The sequence below is a fragment of the Carassius gibelio genome, chromosome A5 (genome assembly GCF_023724105.1).
Source record: "Carassius gibelio isolate Cgi1373 ecotype wild population from Czech Republic chromosome A5, carGib1.2-hapl.c, whole genome shotgun sequence".
Lineage (NCBI taxonomy): Eukaryota > Metazoa > Chordata > Actinopteri > Cypriniformes > Cyprinidae > Carassius > Carassius gibelio.
Genome location: NC_068375.1, coordinates 11,890,324 through 11,911,064, shown reverse-complemented (window position 1 = coordinate 11,911,064; position 20,741 = coordinate 11,890,324). Strand labels below are relative to the sequence as shown.

The window sequence follows — 20,741 nt, the reverse complement described above, 5'->3', positions numbered from 1 at the left end:
CATAGAACGTTCCAGCACAAACCTTCACAAAAAGTCAATGCCGTGTTGCCAAAATCTTGTTAAACGGCCTTGGAACATACAGGCACATCTCAATAAATTAGTTTTTAGTGAAAAAGTTAATTTATTTCAGTAATTCAACTCAAATTGCGAAACTTGTGTATCAAATCGATTCAATGCACACTGTCTGAAGTAATTTAAGTTTTTGGATCTTTTAATTGTGATTATTTTGGCTCACATTTAACAAAAACCCACCAATTCAATATCTCAACAAATTAGAATACTTCATAAGACCAATAAAAAAATAAAACAACTTTTAGTGAACTGTTGGCCTTCTGGAAAGTTGGCCAGCTGCTCCCCAGGCTCCGCAGCATAAATGGCTGCCAACTGCTGGTGTGTGTTCACAGTGTGTGTGTGTGCGCGCACTTTGGATGGGTTAAATGCAGAGCATGAATTCTGAGAATGGGTCACCATACTTGGTTGAATGTCACGTCAAATCATCACAGATTGTGGAAACTTAATACTGGACTTCAAGCAACTTGGGCCATGAGCTTTTCCTCCAGACTCTAGGACCTTGATTTCCAAATGAAATACAAAGCTTGCTCTCATCTGAAGAGAGGACTTTGGACCAATGGCAACAGTCCAGTTCTTATCCCTAGCTCAGGTAAGACGCCTCTGACGCTGTCTGTGGTTTAGGATTGGCTGAACAAGAGGAATACTACAACTGTAGCCAAATTCCTTGACACATCTGTGCGTGTTGGCTCTTGATGCCTTGACCCCAGCCTCAGTCCATTCCTTGTGAAGTTCACTCAAATTCTTGAATCAATTTTGCTTGACAATCCTCATAAGGCTGCGGTTCTCTCGGTTGGTTGTGCATCTTTTTCTTCCACACCTTTTCCTTCCACTCAGCTTTCTGGTAACATGCTTGGATACAGCACTCTGTGAACAGCCAGCTTCTTTGGCAATGAATGTTTGTGGCTTACCCTCCTTGTGAAGGGTGTCAATGATTGTCTTCTGGACAACTGTCAGAACAGCAGTCTTCTCCATGATTGTGTAGCCTAGTGAACCAAACTGAGAGACCATTTTGAAGGCTCAGGAAATCTTTGCAGGTGTTTAGAGTTGATTAGCTGAGACAGAGAATTGGTGGGGTTTTGTTAAATGTGAGCCAAAATCATCACAAATTAAACGAACCAAAGACTTAAATTACTTCAGCCTGTGTGCATTTAATTTATTTAATACACAAGTTTCACAATTTGAGTTGAATTACCGTACTTAAATGAACCTTTCCACGACATTCAAATTTATTGAGATGCACCTGTATTGTGACATCTTGTGGTTGTCAAACATTTACATTCATTCATTTACCAAATGCTTTTTATCCAAAGCAACTTACAATTTACAATGCTACATATGTGTGATTATGTAAATGTAATTAGTTACACCAGTGGTAACTCCAAAGACACCTGTTTTTATGAATTTATGAAGAACTGAGTTCTGAAAAAAAAAAAACATGTGCAGCATGACACCACATGGTTCAATATTTTGTGATAATTACATGACAAAATATTAAATAGGGCTGCTGCAGATTGGGTATTTTTTGTAAGCACAGGGAGGAAAGACTAGGAAGTAAAATGTACCAAGACAACACAGCTAGACGACAAGACTCATATTACGGTATGAAGGTATGAAATAAACTTTATATATACAGTATATATGGACAGTTTTGTTCACTTTTTATTAGAGTAAACAAAATGTGTGTGTATTATTAATTTCCATATAAATCTAAGGAAAATTCAAAACTCTGAGCAAGACAGAACAACTTATTGTTTACATGTTAACACACAAAATAATTTGCCAGTCATGACACAGTGGACTTATAATGAAAATAAGTAAAATCAAGACAGCACATGCATTGCATGGCATACAAAAAGTAAAAAATAAAATAAAACAAATAAATAAATATATATGAAATTGAGAAAAAAATGAAATAATGAACAACTTCTGATGCTCTATGTAGAGTACTGAATGTAATACTGAACATAACACTACAAATCTTGACTTTCTGTCATAATAAAGCTTTTCTTAAGTTAACATACATAGCATAGTGCTGACACCCATGTCAAAAAACGAAAATAAATTATACATACATATATATATATATATATATATATACATATATATATATATATATATATATATCAAACACAAATAATGCAAAATAAAAGTGAACTATAATCAATTAAAAGTATGAAAACATTTGAGGCAATGTTGCCCACTCGAGCCAAAATTACATTTTGTTGGGTTTATATTTCCCACTTGTGGTCAGTCTGGGGGATTTGAAAAAGGGTAAAGACCACCACCATGGACGCTACAATCTTCACTTTTCCATCCGCTTTAAACCTGAGAACATCTTGGAGCACATCTCTCTCTCTTTGTCCAAATAGTCCTTGTAGCAGCTGTAAAAGATCAGCAGATTTGTTCAGCTTTCACATTCACACATGTACTGGAGGAAAACTTGACAAAACCATCAGATAAGGAAGACTTACAGAGCAAGCTTTTTCAGCAAGGTGTTGATGTCAGGGTCAAATGGCTTTTTCGCCTGAGCGAGTGTAAGATAATCTTGTGCCTTCTCATAGTCGCTCATTTCCAAACAGGCCTCGTTTTAAAAAAAAGTTCTTCATATCAGATCAGTAATTCCATAAAGTCTTCCCTTTTGATAGTAAACTGAACACAAAAAATAACCTGACTGGAAGTTTCAAACCGAACCCAAGAGAAAATGCAGCATTATGATAGTTCAGTTAATTCATCAGCATATCCTGATTTTATAAAACTTAACTCAATTGACAGCAGTAGATTTTATATAACAATATTTATTTTACTGAAAGATTATGATCAGGTTACCAAAAAAAAAATTGAAATGAAAACACGTTGCCTAACCTGGCCGCAGCGGAAGAGCGCTTTAGTGTTCTGAGGATTGATGTCCAGCACTTTCTGACCGTAGCAAAGGGCCTTCTGGGGTTTCTCCAGTTTGAGGTACGTGAGTGAGAGGTTGAGCAGGAAAGGCAATTTCATTTCCTCAAGACGCTGCTTCTCTTCATCATCCACCAGCTCACGATTTTGCAAAAGTGTCATGGCCTGCACCATGGACCACGAGTTGTGTTACACGAATGTTACATCACAGTCTATTACTAGGTTTCAAGACACATTTTCCTTCTATCTATTTACATTCTCTCATATATGAGAAACTAATAAGACAGTTAAAAGCACAGAACCTGCTTGTATCTCTCTCGAGCATCTTCATAGCGCTTCTTATTGAAGCAGAGGTTTCCAAAGCTCCGCTGCGTGTCCAGTACATTCAGAAATGTGGACAGAGAAACACTGTTCTGCTCATCCTGACGAACAATGGAGAACTGATCATCTGGGACTCCACAAACAAACAAAACGAGCAAGCTAAAAGCATTCAATCTTACCATACTCAAATCCATGAATTCATCCACTTGTGCCGAGTCCAGGAAGTCGAGGACTTGCACCTCATAGAGGACCGTGGCTAATGGAGGTATGTGCGGGGGGCACCCCAGGTCCCCATAGGCATATTTGGGCTTGAAGAGAAAACGGGAGAACTCACCTTTCTTCATTGTAAGAAGGCCGAGCTCCAGGCCATACAAAGTAACATCTATGGGGAAAGAGGTTAGAGTGTCTCGCAGAGGACATAGAAGAGAATATACAGGAGAAATTTGACGATAATTATTCTAATGGGAGAATTCAGATTCCATCCTACCTCTACCAAGCTTCATCATTCGTGGATATTTAAGGTGGCTGGTTGTCTCGAATGGTGCGTCAGAGTACTCAATGAAACCAGAGAAATGAACTGTGGATGAAATGAGTTTATGAAAACCAACAAACCAAAAAGAATGTATTACATAAAAGTAGATACAAAACCAAAAGTTTATTTATTATTATTATTATTATTATTATCATTCAAGGATGCATTAAACAGATCAAAAGTGAGTTAAACACCATAACTGTTTTCAGAATTTATCAGAATTTTTTTCTTACGCACCAAATCCACATAATTAGATTGATTTCTGAAAGATTGTATTACACTTTATCATCAGACTAATAGACTACATTTTAAAATATATTAAAATAGAAAACAGATATCTCAAATTGTAAAAATATTCCACATATATTTCTATTTTCCTTTATTTTTTTATCATATAAACACAGCCTTGGTTACATAAGACGAGTGTGTGTGTGTGTGTGTGTGTGTATTATATTAATAATTTATTTATGCAATATTTGACTATCATAAGAGAGAAGCTAGAACTCAACAAAACTATGTTAAATTGAGTTATTTACTTGATACGGAGGCATGCTTGGGTACCGGTGGACCTTCTCCTGCATGGACGACCTCTTTGAGAATTCCTCCATCTCCTAATATGTCTCGCATTTGCCAAGCCAGTAGGTGGAATGGAGTCTAAGACATAATAAATATATATATAAAATATTAATCCATGCTAAACTAATTTATTTGAGCTAAACTTTATTTTTATTTTTTTTTACACTTTATAACAGTTCATAAAAGATAAACTGCCATGTTTTGCAAAAAAGTGACTGAACATGAAACCCCCTTTACAAACACTTACACTGTAATACTGCATTTGCCAAATAAACATCAAGAGGGACAACGGAATTTTATTTTATTTTATTTTTTTGAGAGAGAGAGAGTAACTTTCCATGTTTTACCATGTTATCACATTTTTAAGTATCTTGGAGTAGTATCAACACTTGGCAAGTGATTATGATGATTGTTCTGTATTGTGATATATATTAAAACACCAAGGAATTATTATTAAATATTATTTTAAGGGCAAACGGCGGGATGAGCAAACACCACTGAAAATACTGGAATGCACATTTTAGAAAAAGCGGTGAAAAATACAGGTTTTTAGATTTTAATACCATGGTATGTTGCCATATATTTTTGTGGATGCACTACTGATTTAATGTCAAATCCAGGTCAACGCCACCAAGCCTGTGTGAGTGGTGGCCACCACCGAATACATTACACGTGGATGTTACAAACCTTTTTTTAACCTCGTTTGTTTTACATTATTATAAATTCTAGAACGAGCATTTTCTTGTAGTGGCGTTGTGGAGATCTAATGTTGATGTAAATCTCATTTAGAACACATATAAAAAGAAGCAAGTTGCTTGCGGGCACGTTTAGTTGCATATTGATCATGCACCATTCGATTAATCAGCTCGTTTAAGTTACTGGAGTGCAGTTACCTCGATTCCAAACTGACGGCGCTCATCTGGGGCCATGAACTGTAATATTCTCGAGGTCTTGCCGTTTGTTGACATTATGCATGTGTTTTAGGGCAACACTTTTTAGAAGCGGTAAATCTGAAGATGAATTGGTCACTCAGTGCGTGTGCGTGCGGGACACGTGCGCCAACTAGCGGCCGTCGTTTTAATATTAAAATAGGTTGTTTAGGGAAGCATTACTCCACAAAACGCTGTTTGGTCACGTGAATACATATATCTAAACTATTTTACAAAAACTGATGAGGAAAGAAGGCTTCGTGTACAATTCGTTAGTGATCATAATAAGCTCATGTATAAAAAAAACTACAATATTCTCAAGACATCATAACACAGTCTATTATTATTTCCTCGTTATGACTTACAGGTAGTAACTTTATTATGATATGGTGAACTGATGACGTTTGAGGCTTTATCCAGGTGTTTGTGGCCACATTTTTTAAACAGAGGTAATTTTGTTTCAGTCTTTTCAGTATTTTGTTACATAAGTGAATGGCCTAGATATTTCGGTAAAACAATTACTGTGTACTTTATTGGGATGCAATGATATTTTCAAGTCAAGATCATTATAGATCTTCAACCTCGGAATGATTTGAACATGATATAGTTAAACAGTCATGGCACTAAACATGTCTGAATGAGAAATATAATTTATTACAAACACCTAAGCTAGTTGTTAGTTGTATTTAACTTTTCAAGTTCAAATAGACGTCTGTAAAGTAACTATGACTATTTGTACCTGTAACCACCGTGTGCTGGGATTTAAGGTCAAGGACGCATGACTTCTTGAAAATCTAACAGGAAACTTTTCAAATAAAATGGTAAATAGATAAATAGTCTGGCACCGTTGGAATGACCCTGTTATTCATGGCCTGTCTGTTTCAGTGAATCACCCGGTGATTAGTGGAAGTGGAAATACTAAAGCAAATAAAGTAGGAGAAGTGCTGTTAAAGTGAAGCAAGGTGGAGGAGGAGCTGCATAACTTCTTGACATGCCATATACAGTATGGATTTTGCTCTCATTTCACCGGTTTTTTCTTTCACTCTTTCAGAATCAAGCACAAATACAGGCTCCAACGTGAGACTGCTGCAGTATGGTGAGTTTATGCACACAAATATAGAATGACAGTATAAAGTTGTATACAGTTTAAAGAAAAGTTAATTTGTCTAACATTCTAGTAAGCTGTACAATGTTTTGAAATGTCATTTTGTCATGTTATGCAACAAATCATATAAAAAACTCATTGGTAATCATATGCACTTTATTTACATCTGCACTGACAATGTGCTTTCACTTTTGTTCATATGTAGGCCAAACAGTATCTTATCAGTGGAATAAAGTCATACAGTTATCAGCTGACAGTACAGATCACTTAATGCAATATTTGCACCATAAGACAGCAAAAAAGGAATCTACCATTTATGGAATAAAGTAGCCCCTCTACACTACAAATATTAGAATGCCATCCAATTAGATAGAAAATATTAAACAAGAATTAATTAGCTTTAAACAAAGAGCACAAGCACACTGCTTGTTTGTATATATATATATATATATATATATATATATATATCATTGTTTCACTTTATGGTGTAATTCATGAATTTGTATTATGCATCTTGATTCTGTCATAAATGAATCATGTTTAATGGTTTCCAATAGGTCTTTATGTATTTAAAACCCCTGAGAGGCAGAGTAATTACATGCAGCATGTTGTATTCACTAATGAAGCATATCACCCTTAATTTGTCTCTGTTTTAGGATAAAATTGAGAATACTTACATTGAGGCAGAGGAGGTGAATATTGCTATGCTGTAAAATGCTAATAAAATAGAAGAACTGAAGTCAATTAAAAACCTGAAAACCCTCAGTACACTGTGAGTACTGTCTCCTTAATGTATATCGTGATTCATGTCATTTCTAGAATTAATATTTAAGGTAATATTATGATATCACTATTACATATGAATGTCATTTTAAATTTGCTTAAAGAACTCAAAATGTTGTGCCAAATGGTTAAGTCTAAACAAGTGATGCCCATTTGTGTTCATTCATATACATACGCATAACATACAAAAAGCATTATTTGGAGTATTCTGTGAAACTTTATTTGGAGTTCTGCGGCAGAATTGCAATATCAACAAAGACGTAAAGGGATAGATTACCCAAAAATGAAAATTTAATGTTTATCTGCTTACCCCCAGGGCATCCGGGATGTAGGTGACTTTGTTTCTTCAGTAGAACACAAACAAAGATTTTTAACACAAACCATTGCAGTCTGTCAGTCTTAAAATGCAAGTCGATGGGAATCATGGCTAAAACATACAATAAAACTAAACAAAAATGTACACAAACCAAACCCAAATAAACCCTGTGGTTTGTGATGATACACTGATGTGTAAAGACACAAAATGATCAGTCTGTGCAAGAAACTGCGTTCTCAGCACCTAAAAATGCATGGAAAACGCTAGGCGCGCAGCTTTCTCCTTCTTTCCAAAGCGCTCGGGCAGTTGCGCCCCTGAGGCGTCTGCCTTTGTTAAGCATTCATGACGTGCTCTCTCCATGCAGAATAGGAAATTTCGGCAAAGGATAAATGGATTTGCAGCTCTAAAAATCGCTTGCAGTAGCTTTGCTACTAAATTTATTTCAAAATTGCAATCCATATACAACTATGATCAGATGTTCCTTCATCTTGGCTGAGCTCTCAACGTTGTTACGGGAAAAGATGAAGCTGATTGGTTAGTTCTTGTCACATGACCTGCGGTGCGCTTGCGGCATTCTGAAAAGTTGAGTTGCACAGATTCTTGCGCAGATTGATCATTTTGTGTCTTCACACATCAACATTGTTTTTTTTTTTATGTTTTAGCCATGATTCCCATTCCCTTACAAGACTGACAGGATGCAACGGTTTCAGTTAAAAATCTCTTTTTGTGTTCTACTGAAGAAACATACATCTTCAGTAGAACACAAACACATACTACATCTTGGATGCCCTGGGGGTAAGCAGATAAACATCAAATTTTCATTTTTGGGTGAACTATCCCTTTAATTTGGAAGGAGAAACTGATCAAATTTTAAACTTTGTTAAAAGAGTTGATTCATCATCTTCATATGTTCTATTTTCTTTTCAGTTTCAGAGGGAAAAAAATGTAAGGAATCTGCATCGAACCAGAAGTTGGAGTATCTGTGGGCTGATAAAGGACTCGTAGCCACTATTGATTTCAGCTGTTCTTATACTCACTGTTGTTGTTGCCATGCTTGCCACTGAAGAAACATGAGCACAGTCACTCAGTGCACAATGCAAATCACACTGTGCATGTGCACAATGTCACAGAAATGGCATAATAACAACTGAACCCCATGTTGTTCCACACCTGTATGCTTTTCTATATTCTGAAGAAATATTTTCATTCATTCAGTGAAACTCAAAACTATATTGAACCCTACTGACAGTTTTCAGAATATTGTTTTTGTGATCCACAGAAGAAAGAAAGTCATACAGGTTTGGAACGTCTTGGGGTTGAGTCTATAATGATTTTTTTTTTTACATTAACTATCCCTTTAAGAATATATTTTTAACTCAATGTTATTACTGAATCAATCTGCTGTTGTATTAAGATGTTGAAGGTTGCACACTAAAGTTCATTAGTACACTTTGTCATATAAACATGACTTGGCAGGAAAGGTGATCAAGAAACACATTCCCCATGAAAACTGTTTGGTATGTAAACACAGAGACCAAAAGCAGGGGAATTTTCTGATGTCAAGTGCAGATATCCTTTTTATTCAGTGACAAAAGGAGCACAAATTATATATATTTGTCATGTTCTACTGAAAAGTTATGTAAAAACTACATAGAATTGACCTGCTCTGACATGATTTTCAATTTAAGGAAAATACTCAAAACAAACATCCAGCTCTATTTTAATCACCTTTCTGAGTAAGCAAAAAAGATGAGAGTAATAAGGGACTGTTCACCCAAAACACATACAGATTTCATTCTAACAGAATACAATCCAACTGCCTTTTTCTCACCTTATACAAAGTACATTTTTATTTTCAGATTCACACGTAAATGATGCGATTTTTTTAATGGCAACAAAATCTAGATTTTCTCTGCGCATGAAATGCGAAGCGTGCAATGTTTGAAACATTGAGAATACTTTTTATTGAAATGTCTCAGTTAATTGTGTGTGTGTGTGTGTGTGTGTTGCACATGCAAAGAGCATAAATAAACAGCAGAGGGCACCATTTAATCTATAATATTAATCTGCATAAATACCAGATTTTAAAGTGAACTGTCCCATATTGTCAAGAGTGGACAAGACAAATATTTTGAAGTAAAGCACTCTAAAAGTGGTAACATGTCTAGTCCAGTAGACGTAGCCTTTATATGTTTGTTTGATATTTCCAGCAACAACTTATTTATCGCTCTGTAGGCCTGGCGGACATCTCAGAAGACCCTAAATCACACTAGAATCTACCCTCCATTTAGTCTCAGATGTGGCAATACTTTTTCAAAAGGTACACCTTTGCCTAATGCTCCAATCTGGTACCTAAAAGGTACAAAAGTGTAGCCTACCATTTTAAAAAGGCACTGCGACAGAGACAGATTTTGTACCTTTTTTTTTTGAGTGTTATGTTCCTTCCTTCCTCCAAGATATATCTGTGCAAAACCCACAGAACTCATATCAAGGATGTTTATGTTTCAAAATCATTGTTTGCCATTTAATAGGTTAGAGTTTAATATTATACCTGTTTGATTCATAATATCATTTTCATTCTTTCTTAATTCTTTTTTTACGTCATTCATTTTACATGAAACTATCATACTGTATATCCACATCTTGCTTTATAGGATCATATACCATCAAACACCTTGTGACCCTGACACTTACAACCCTTGAATGAGTTGAATGACTCTAGGAAGCAGCGCAGAGTATTACTTTCATGGTGTGTAAAATTTCATTTATTTTGCATTAAGGTGTTCTGTCACCTAAATTCTATATTAAACATGACATAACTGCTGTAAACAGTGTGATGCTGGCAGCAAACAACCTTCTCAGTGAACAGTGTCTCTCAAATGAAAGTACATTTTATTTCACAAAACAAAACCCTTGTGACAGATAAGGAAAGGTGCAGAATGGCTCATAGCTCAAAAGAAAGTTGCAGTATGAAATGTAACAAGTCGATAAATGGATTTCAGTTTCCATTTCACAAGTTTATCAGACAATCTGTCTACCGAACAAAACCGTTTTTAGAAATTCTTTCCCTTTTGACAGATCAAATTTAGGAATTTTCCATTTAACAAAAAGTAACTAAATTATTGTGGCCTGAAAGATGATCAGGGCCTTATTCCGAAAGCTGCAATGATGGTCTCACCGGTATATGCTTCATGAGACCTCGGGACATCTACAGATGAAACAACATAAATACCTTGAGTAACACACATCTTAGCAGCTCCTTTAGGAGACTCTGAACATCTCACCACATCTTCATAGAGGTATACTTGTTTGCAGAAGTTGAATATTGCATGGTTTCATTGTCTGGCATTACAAAGAATAAATTATAAACAAAGAGATACAACACATAACCAACTCTCATTGGTTTCTATAATAACTTTCAAATTAAGCAATATCTAAAAACTAAAATACAGTGTAGTCAAAATACAGCATATTATTTTGTGTCCACAAAAACAAAAAAAATCTAAAAATACTTCGGTTTTTCCCCTTTAGTGCACTATACATCATTTCCAATATATTATGAGCATTTCTTATAAGTATTCTATATATTACCAAATGACGTGTAGGAACTGAGGTTATAATGAAGATTGGATAGTGATTAGGAAGATTTCATAATTATGACCCCAGTCTCAATGCAGTACTCATGTTCAATCCAATATTATGCTCGGCTAAAGGCATTCATTTACAAGCAGCTCTGATAGCATAAATAGTAAATGTTTAAAAACAATAAACACAAAAAAAACTGGTTAAGACCTCTGATTCTCTCTTAATGCTAGATTAATACTGAAGTGACAGGAACAAGGCATGTTGGAGAAATAAACAAGTTGTCTTCGTTATTACACACAACTATCTCCAAATCCACCTAAGAAGTGAAAATATAGTTTGACTACCAATTGTTTGCTTTACTATCTCAACATTCGCATCAATATGTGCTTGCCCACAAAGCACTTCCTGTCTTGAAATTGTCAAGTCCAGAACTTTAGGAGGGTTTCTATGCAACCCGCTAAAATGTGATTTCAGTCACAAAAATTTCGTTTGATTGCAAAACATTTGTTTTCTCATGAAAGTATTGTGCTTCCGAGAGAAACTTTGCATTTGCTTGCAAAAGCACTGAAATACAGTTTATCAAGTGAACGAGAAAACAATCTTGAGGGATCAAGAGATTCAAAAGCCCCCAGAAATGAATATCACCTTATATTTCTAAATGTGAAAAACCAAAACAGTAGAGTAATGGACACAAAATCCTTTTTCTTGTGATGCTGAAATATTAGGAATTTCTTCGCAAGATACCTGTGATGCAACCAATCAATACAGGCATTTTTGAGATTAAGTGATGAAAAGAAATTGGCAAAAGCACCAACATGTTCAGAAGGCTGCACAGAGATGCTCTTAAATCTTATTCAGTACAGCTACCATGGCATCTAGAGCCCATGTGACTGATGGTCCACAGCACCTGATCAAACCAAGCTATGAGCACTTGGATTGAATACATAAACATGGACCACCTGCATCTCAGGTATGAATAAAAAGTATCGCTATTTGACTAAAGTAAAGTGACTAAACCTCAACCTCAGTGCAACCCAACTGTTGGCAGCAACAGCTGGTGCAACCGACTTAACATCTCCATTGCTACAGTGATGGCTTGACCTGTTGTGTAATCAGTTTCTACAGATTAAATGGGTTAGGGAAGGTTGCATGGGTTTAGCCAATTATCTTCTTTGTCTAGACAAGTGTCTTGGTATTGCTTTCAGTTTTGTAACAGATTCACACTGACGAAGTGTCCTGATTTTCAATGGGAGTTAGCGATTAATGGCACCATGAGAGTTTTGCGACAAATTAGTTTTTAGCAACTACAATGTAACTGAGTGGCGATACAATGCACCGACTACCAATAGAGAAATGCAGTGAGGACGTATTTGTGTAGGCCAGCCTGGAAGTTAGCATCACCCTGGTTCACTTGAGAAAAACCCAACAGGATTTTTCCATTGGGTTTTGGACTACTTCAAGATAATAAGTTCTGTGACCAACAAAAGTTTGTAATTGTTAAACGTTTTGTTCATCATGATTATAAATTCATTGATTACAAATGAACACTACTTTTATGAATTTTAATTTAAATGCAATCACAAGAAAAAAAGTGAAACAGGCTATAAACGCTTAACACCAAGGTCACATGACTTCAACGTTACATTAATAAGCTTCTGACAACTCCTTCTGTCTTTATCTTATCAACATTTTCCCTAAAAGTTTGAGTGAGAATAATTTTCGAGAGAATGATTATAAAAATAACAAAGCTGTAAAAGCGGAAAAGCGAGTACACAAGTTTTCCTTTTCAGAGAGATGACATTTAATATTTTCGACATAAATATAAAAAGAAAAAAAAAGTAAATATATATATTATATCAATATTAATATTCGTCCAACTTAGCCACTTGTTAGCAACCACCTTTTCAAAGACAAATAAAAACATCTTTTTAAGGGGGCATTACTATAGAAGCACGTTTCTGCCACTTTGTTTATATCGTCTCGTTTAACTCGCAACTGTGAGTTTATATCACGCAATTCAGACAATTGCAATTGCGAGTTATAAAGTCAGAATTGCAAAATAAAAGTCACAATTACACAGTTTTATTTTTTATTTAGTGGCGGAAACATAATTCCATATATTACCGATGTATTTTTATGTTGTAAAATAAAACATGAAAATATCTTGAGCTTGTGTTAGCCACATATATTATGTCAGGCAATTAACCAAAAGCCCATTGATTTGGGACGATGGAACCAGAAGTGTAATATGCTAACTCCAAGTTTCCAGGTCTACATAATACATAATCCCTGCAGCACTCTATGTGACTTCCTGATGAAGGCTACGAACAACCAACAATCCACTTGTTGACCTTAAATAGTTTCATTGCTGTCCGATTGAATGAGCCTTAAGAATGAGTTATTGAGGCTTTAAGATAACATTTTTGTAAAACTAAAGCATTTCTAATCAGAAGCCCCTTGAATCATGGGAAGGAATTGTCTGTGCTGGTTATTGAGGCTGTGTTTTCAGTAATCTTACATACTAATGCAAAATAACATGCAAAATACCTTAGTTATGACTGACTGGTCATTACTTTTAGATTATAATCAAAAAGTCTGTAAACCTATTGTATTGCTTGTACCAGTTTTGCACAATTTTTTTGTGAGCCAGTTGAAGAGTCTGTGTGCTGAGGTCTGAGAGAATACCGTAGTGGTTAGCCCCTAAAGCATGGCGATGCTTTCTGGTGTACAGTTGAGGTGTGTGGAAGTGCTGCTGCCTCCAGGTGACTTTAGATTGCGGGCACCACATCCCATTGCAACACCCTTCCCAATACCCCCCATGATGACCGCTGACCCTGGATGATGATGTTGACTGCGCTTCATTAAGGCCGCCATCAAGGTATCGCTGTTGACAGTGCCAAACTCATAGGTGAAGGTGCCGTAGTACACCAGGACCAAAACCGTGAAGACCCATTCACAGATGGCTGCGGCGTGCTGCAATACAAAACTCTCATGGACGAAGAAGATACCACCTTGAATAGGAAGGGTGATGTTAAGGAAAGGGCACACTGGATTTCAGCATTAATATTTTACAGGAATTTACTGTAACTTTTCTTTCTTTGTCCTGTAATCAATATTTTTTGCACTCTTAAGTGAGTGGTGACATGACATACAGCCAAGTATGGTGACCCATACTCTAATTCGTGCTCTGCATTTAACCCATCCAAAGTGCACACACACAGCAGTGAACACACACACACATACACACTGTGAACACACTATGCTGCGGCGCCCGGGGAGCAGCTGGGGGTTCAGTGCCTTGCTCAAGGGCACCTCAGTCATGGTATTGCTGGCCAGAGACTCAATCCCACAACCCTAAGGTTAGGAATCAAAATCTCTAACCACTAGGCCGCGACTTCCCCAGTGTATTAATAAAGAATTGTATTAATTATTTTATGATATGACCCATGATGTTTTTATGACATGACGTGTAGACAAGTATGGTGTTCCATACTCAGAATTCGTGCTCTGCATTTAACCCATCCAAGTGCACACACACAGCAGTGAACACACACACACACACACACACACACACACACCCAGATCAGTGGCCAACAGGGGTGCCGCTAGTGGGGGAAAAGGGTAAGGGAGTGCATAGAGCCCAGAGGTTTGTGGGGTCCCAGCGAAGAAGTTGGGTGTTCGTTGCCTTGCTCAAGGGTCTCACCTCAGTCGAGGTATTGAGGGTGGAAGAGAGCGCTGGTTATTCACTCCCCCCACCTTCAATCCCTGCCGGTACCGAGACTCAAAACCCACAACCTTTAGGCTGAAAAATAATGAATCCAGGGGAGAGCACGAACGCAGTCCCCCATTACCATGAATTATGCAGTTGAGATTCCCATATTGGGGGAATTCGCTTGGGTCAGCACAGCCGTAGTGTAATGGCCTAGCCTCGCCCTGGGTGAACCACCTTCTTGATCATGGTGTCTCCCCTGCCAGGTAATCTACAAGTCTGTAAACCTACTGCAGTGCTTGGACCAATAATTATTTACATTTCATATTGTTAACATGTCTCTGAGTTTCCTCTGTCTGCTGTAATTAGATCAATGTGGGTTTGACTTTGTTCTTTTGTTTTTAAATGGTTCTATTGTCTGTTCGATATCTTTCTTTGTTCTTTATTTTACTACAGACGCTTTACATGAATACTTTAAAAAATATATATATTTTTCTTTGCTCATAATTCAGGTTCTTTATTTCATTTTACTTAATTTTTGAAATACTGAAGGAGAAAAAAAACACCGTACTTGATGGCTACATGGCAATGTTTTCATTTTAATTTTTAAATAATGTGTGTTTGTTCACTTTTTGCTGTAGTATTGAAACTGTTACTGCAACTCTTGAAATTTCACTACCATTGGTATATGGACCACCAGAATGTTGTATTGTGAAAACCCTATTAATATACTTGTATCATCCACTGTTACTAGCCAATCAGTGATGTTCTCCTATAAGATGCTATATGAGAGAGTGTTTTTAGGTTTTTCACTCCTTGCTCAAATGTAGCCATCTAAATTAGATGTTCATGTATCAGATCATGTCTGATCTCCAGTGTTTTTTTGTTGTTTTCAGGTCAAACACAAGATGTAGAAACATTCATGAGCTCTTGGTAAGGATACTGAGAACAAGTGATACCAGAGCCCCAGCTGAGAGCGCCACACGCACATGAGCCATCCAGTAGTCCAGTGCGGTCTCTGCGATACGGTACGTCAGAACACACTGCAGACACACAAACAGCAAGCCGGCGGGGAACGCTACACCCGCTCCCACATAGTGAAGCGTCTTGGCATGATCGACCTATAGAAAAAAATACAAAAGGAATACAAGTTCATTTAGATTTATAGAATGGGCAAAAGTTACACTTTTTTGTTTTTTGTCTGCTCACCTGAAAATTGCCAACCATGACCAAACCAAGGGCATTAATGCAGCCAGAGACCAAAGAACTCGTGTTGGTCCAGCAGTGATGGCTGTGTTCAATCACTTGAGCATAACGCAGCATGCACACCATAACCACTGCAGGGACACACACACACACACACAAACAAAATGACAGGTAATCTCTGGGATAGATAGAAGTATTTTAATATTGACATAAATCACACACCTTTAAACGACCGATTGGGTAATTAACTTCTTTGTGGAGTTCATTATGTATTTATTACATTTCAGACTGTAATTCTTACCCATAAAGGCCCCAACATTGCCAATCAAACTGAAAAGACAGCTCTCTGGTGGATAGCAACCACATTTACTGTTGAAAGAGCAGAAAATCAGATATTGGGCAACCTTTTCACAAGAAGAAGGTGGTGCAAAACAGTAATACTCGAATGAGGCATCTTCGAAATCTTCCTCTTCACCTGATGAGGGGGATGTCTTGAAGAGTACAGCAGGTCTTTGGGAAGCCCCTCTTTGCGGTTTCCTCTGTGCATGTCAAATTGTATGACCTATGATAAAAAGAATCAAGCATGAAAGAAGAGTATGTGGGGGTTTTTGGATTTGGGATTTGAGATTAGTGTGAATTATAAAATAATAGGGTTGTTTGTTTGTTTTTTTGTTTTTTTACTGGTGCAGGTGCGGATATTTAAATTCTGACAGCGTGTAAATGTATATCAATGAAACGGTTATAACATTCTAGCATGATACTTACATAAAAACCCTATAGCTCCCTGGGATATGTCTTAGCAAAATGAGTTGAAATACTTAAGTTTATGATCAAAGCCCTGTTGGTTTTATTGTGGGGGTAAAGCTTATAATGCATTGCAATACAATGATGACTGAGAGTTGTACAGATTCTAAAACAGCCTAATGTATCATATTTAATATTCATATCTTTACATGATTTTTCAAAAAATAATGCATGGAGAATCAAGCAAACCTAAGTTGTTTCAGTCCAATAAGTGTAAATCCTGAAACAGTACTAACAAACTAAAAGTTATTTTTGGGTTTACTTTATAAAAATATTAAAATATTTAATTAAAATTAAATTAAATTTAAAAAAAAAAAATTAATATTAAATTCAAAATATTTCAAAGTAAAAAGGCACATGTACCACAACCTGAAACGGCAACGTATTTAGAATTATACTAAAAGTTAATTTACTTGTTTAAAAGGCTATGTATAAACTACATTGATATTTAAAAGGCCAGAGAAGTTGTGATATAGTAGGCTTTAAAGGGTTAACTTACCAGTTCTCAACAGGACAGACATGGTGGTTCATCACTGCCATGGCGTAACTACAGAACAAAAACATGTATGGTTATTAGTTTTTAAGTACATGATTTGTCTGTATATAGCTAAACAAAAAAACAGTAGAGGGCTATATAAAACTGAATGTAAAACTTCTGGCTTGAACATGAACACTTACACAATCCATATCCCTGTGATGGAGAAAGCAGACAGGCTGACCGGCAGAACAATCCAGGCAGTCATTGGTCAGTCTGTGAGAGGCCTGAGACCCCAGCATGAGGGTGTGCAGGACAGGGGCAATGGAGACGCGGTGAGAGACACCAGCAGGCGAAGCCATGCAGTGGGGGGGTATGTGGACCAGTGGGGGAAACGTGGTGGTGCTCCTTCGACTACATCTGGAGACTCGCTGATTACCAACAACCAACAATATCTAGCGGAAATAAAGAGAAACTGTTTATTGATTATATATTGCACATACACATTCCCATATACATGTGTATGATCACATTTCATTTCTAGTTCCCAGCATGCTTTGCTTCTGGCAAAATGAAGTGTTATTTCATGTGTTTTTGCTTCATATCATTATATTATTGTATTATAGTGTTATTTTGAATTGTAAAAGGGTTTCTGGCGTGTGTAAGTTTGAGGGGGTTATCGTTGTTTTGAAGAGTAGAGCCTGTCGTCAGGATGATCTTTGGCCAAACACCATTAAGACTAAACAGTATCTTACTTTACTTTAAAAAGTTATGGCTGTGCACTCTTCAGCACAGTGATGGTCTGTTCACTAGGGCTTTAGTATGAGCAGATGTGCTTATGCTGTTGTAAACTAGTTACAGTATATTTTGAAAATATGAAAAAATTTTATGTAAATGATCCTTAAGCATATATATATATATATATATATATATATATATATATATATATATATATATATATATATATATATAGTACACCTGTTCAATTGCTTGGTAACACAAATTACTAATCAGCCAATCACGTGGCAGCAACTCAATGCATTTAGGCATCTAGAAGTGGTAAATATGACTGGCTAAAGTTCAAGCCGAGCATCAGATTGGGGAAGAAAGGGGATTTAAGTGACTTTGAACGTGAAATGGTTGTTGGTGCCAGAGGGTCTGATCTGAGTATTTCACAAACTGTTGATCTAGTGAGATTTTCACGCACAAGCTTCTCTAGGGTTGACAGAGAATAGTCAGAAAAAGAGAAGATATCCAGTGAGCGGCAGTTGTGTTGACAAAAATGCCTTGTTGGTGTCATAGGTCAGAGGAGAATGGGCAGACTGGTTAGAGATGATAGAAAGGCAACAGTAACTCAAATAACCACTCGTTACAACCAATGTATGCAGAATACCATCTCTGAACGCACAACACGTCGAACCCTGAAGCAGATGGCCCTAACCACACTGGGTCCCGCTCCTGTCAGCTAAGAAAAATTGGACAATAGAAGACTGGAAAAACGTGGCCCGGTCTGATGAGTCTCGATTTCTGCTGCAACATTCAGATGGTAGGGTCAGAATCTGGCGTAAAGAACATGAAAGCATGGATCCATCCTGACATGTCTCAACAGCTCAGTCTGGTGGTGGTGGTGAAATGGTGTGGGGATATTTTCTTGGCACACTTTGGGCCACTTCATACCAACTGAGTTTAAACACCACAGCCTACCTGAGCATTGTTGCTGACTATGTCCACCCCTCATCTCAGACTGGTTTCATGAACATGACAATGAGTTCACTTTACTAAAACGGCCTCGACAGTCACCAGATCTCAATCCAGTAGAGCACCTCTGAGATGTGGTGGAATGAGCGATTCACATCCTAGATGGTGGATTCTGCAGCAACTGAGAGATACTATCATGTCAATATGGACCAAAATATCTGAGGAATGTTTCCAACACCTTGTTGAATCTATGCCATGAAGAATAAAGGCATTCTGGAGGCAAAAGGGGGTCAACCCGGTACTTGCAAGGTGTTCCTAATAAAGTGGCCAGTGTGTTTGTGTGTATAAACTGCATTATTAGATTCGATTCAACTTTGTCATTCACATGTAAGGTACAAGGCAACGAAATGAGTAAATATGTGTTCAATATATTTATACACATGCAGTACCATAATCCGTTATGGTACTATTATGTTACCAAAAGATGTCAGGTAGGTTTGTAATCGGTTAATCTGAGGGATGAAAGATCCCATCAAGCACAAAGTCAGATCAACAACCTGAGAGCTAACGTACTAATAATAATGTCCCCTTCAGTCCAGATCAGCCTCAGTGTCACATCAGCAAACACAGTACGACAAAACACTACATAATGAGGAAAGGTATTATGACAGTAAATAAGGAAAGGTATAATTTTTAAAGATGAAAGTCAATATAGCGTAGCTTGCAAGCTATCCAGCAGATGCTACTGCAAGTAAACAACTTTTTAAGACGTAAATATGTTTTTATACACGTATTTATCTACCTAACGTTACATACGCATTATATGCGTTTCAACTACCGTACATTAGCGAGTCATCGTTGAAATATTGTGTTTTGATATGTAAAAGTGTGATCCTACCGCAGGCCCCGCGGCTCCCGAGCAGATGCTGCTTCTGCTGCATCTCAAGCTGATGTAGAGACCGTTTTCACCAACAGATGGCGCCCCTCTCTCCCTTTGTGTCTGCATGGATTATATTATTTCTAAAAGGGTTAAATGTAACATGGTGTATTTAGTTCTTAGCTACAAATAAAAAATAAAAACCTTTTCCTTATTTACATTACATTCAATTTAATAAATGAATAAAATTAGAACTGGAAGTGATTCCGTATAACTGAGCATGCGATATAATATATACAGTAATGCAGTGCCATCTAAGGGCCCTAAGATCACGGGCATCCAATATGGTTTTCCGGCCTTGACCCTTATGCACAGAGATTGTTCCAGATTTTTTTAATCTTTGCATGATATTATGCACTGTAGATGATGATGATGATAACTAAGAAACTCCTTCCTGATATTTGACGCAGCATTGGGGGAATTGGTGATCCTCTACCCATCTTGACATCTGAGAGACACTGTCACTCTGAAAGGCTCTTTATCTGCTCAATCATGTTGCCAGTTGACCTAATAAGTTGGTCCTCCAGCTGTTCCTTATATGTACATTTAACTTTCCCGGCCTCTTATTGCTACCTGTCCCAACTTTTTTGGAATGTGTAACTCTCATGAAATCCAAAATGAGCCAATATTTGGCATGACATTATGAGATTTGTAAATTATTCCATTCCTTTTTTACTCACAATTTGTACAGTGTCCCAATTTCTTTGGAATCTGGCTTATTATATATATATATAGAGAGAGAGAGAGAGAGAGAGAGAGAGTGAGAGAGAGAGAGATAGCTATATATATATATATATA

At 36.9% G+C, this 20,741-nt stretch overlaps 2 protein-coding genes, 1 long non-coding RNA gene and 1 other non-coding gene across 6 annotated transcripts; 1 reads left to right on the top strand and 3 right to left on the bottom strand.

The window, feature by feature from the left end:
• Positions 1 to 1,674: 1,674 nt before the first annotated feature.
• fkbp6 (FKBP prolyl isomerase 6) lies at positions 1,675 to 5,448 on the bottom strand. 3 transcript variants are annotated; one of them, XM_052590167.1, is made up of 8 exons: positions 5,290 to 5,448; positions 4,357 to 4,474; positions 3,776 to 3,865; positions 3,468 to 3,670; positions 3,270 to 3,389; positions 2,935 to 3,132; positions 2,544 to 2,653; positions 1,675 to 2,453 (listed from the first exon to the last, which is right to left on the bottom strand). In XM_052590167.1, exons 1-8 carry the CDS (start codon positions 5,362 to 5,364, stop codon positions 2,375 to 2,377), a joined length of 993 nt encoding a protein of 330 aa, XP_052446127.1. In that variant the 5' UTR covers positions 5,365 to 5,448; the 3' UTR covers positions 1,675 to 2,374. The 3 variants fall into 3 exon arrangements, with proteins under 3 accessions (XP_052446127.1, XP_052446120.1, XP_052446130.1); XM_052590160.1 differs by having other exon boundaries at positions 3,270 to 3,670; XM_052590170.1 differs by lacking the exon at positions 1,675 to 2,453 and having other exon boundaries at positions 2,602 to 2,721.
• Positions 5,449 to 6,341: 893 nt separating this feature from the next.
• Positions 6,342 to 9,684, top strand: LOC127993896 (uncharacterized). The gene is made up of 3 exons (XR_008166904.1): positions 6,342 to 6,421; positions 7,087 to 7,202; positions 8,457 to 9,684. It is a non-coding gene; the product is annotated as an uncharacterized LOC127993896 (long non-coding RNA).
• Positions 9,685 to 10,404: 720 nt separating this feature from the next.
• tmem150ab (transmembrane protein 150Ab) lies at positions 10,405 to 20,443 on the bottom strand. The gene is made up of 8 exons (XM_052591759.1): positions 19,905 to 20,443; positions 17,512 to 17,763; positions 17,333 to 17,380; positions 16,505 to 16,591; positions 16,331 to 16,398; positions 16,033 to 16,160; positions 15,767 to 15,944; positions 10,405 to 14,125 (listed from the first exon to the last, which is right to left on the bottom strand). The coding sequence occupies exons 2-8, from the start codon at positions 17,574 to 17,576 to the stop codon at positions 13,815 to 13,817; spliced, it is 885 nt and encodes a 294-aa protein (XP_052447719.1). The 5' UTR covers positions 17,577 to 17,763; positions 19,905 to 20,443; the 3' UTR covers positions 10,405 to 13,814.
• LOC128015032 (U1 spliceosomal RNA) lies at positions 14,934 to 15,097 on the bottom strand. Its single transcript, XR_008183761.1, has one exon. It is a non-coding gene; the product is annotated as a U1 spliceosomal RNA (small nuclear RNA).
• Positions 20,444 to 20,741: the final 298 nt, after the last annotated feature.

Bases quoted from the DNA above. Each gene is read 5' to 3' on its own strand.
- fkbp6 (XM_052590160.1), bottom strand. From the start codon at position 5,364: ATGTCAACAAACGGCAAGACCTCGAGAATATTACAGTTCATGGCCCCA. The intron at 4,475-5,289 runs GTAACTGCACTC...ATTATGTCTTAG, and splicing joins GCCGTCAGTTTGGAATCGAG to ACTCCATTCCACCTACTGGC. The intron at 3,133-3,269 runs GTTCTGTGCTTT...TCCATGGTGCAG, and splicing joins CTCGAGAGAGATACAAGCAG to GCCATGACACTTTTGCAAAA.
- tmem150ab (XM_052591759.1), bottom strand. From the start codon at position 17,576: ATGACTGCCTGGATTGTTCTGCCGGTCAGCCTGTCTGCTTTCTCCATC. The intron at 17,381-17,511 runs GTAAGTGTTCAT...TTTGTTCTGTAG, and splicing joins ATCACAGGGATATGGATTGT to TTACGCCATGGCAGTGATGA. The intron at 15,945-16,032 runs GTGAGCAGACAA...TTTTTTCTATAG, and splicing joins TCATGGTTGGCAATTTTCAG to GTCGATCATGCCAAGACGCT.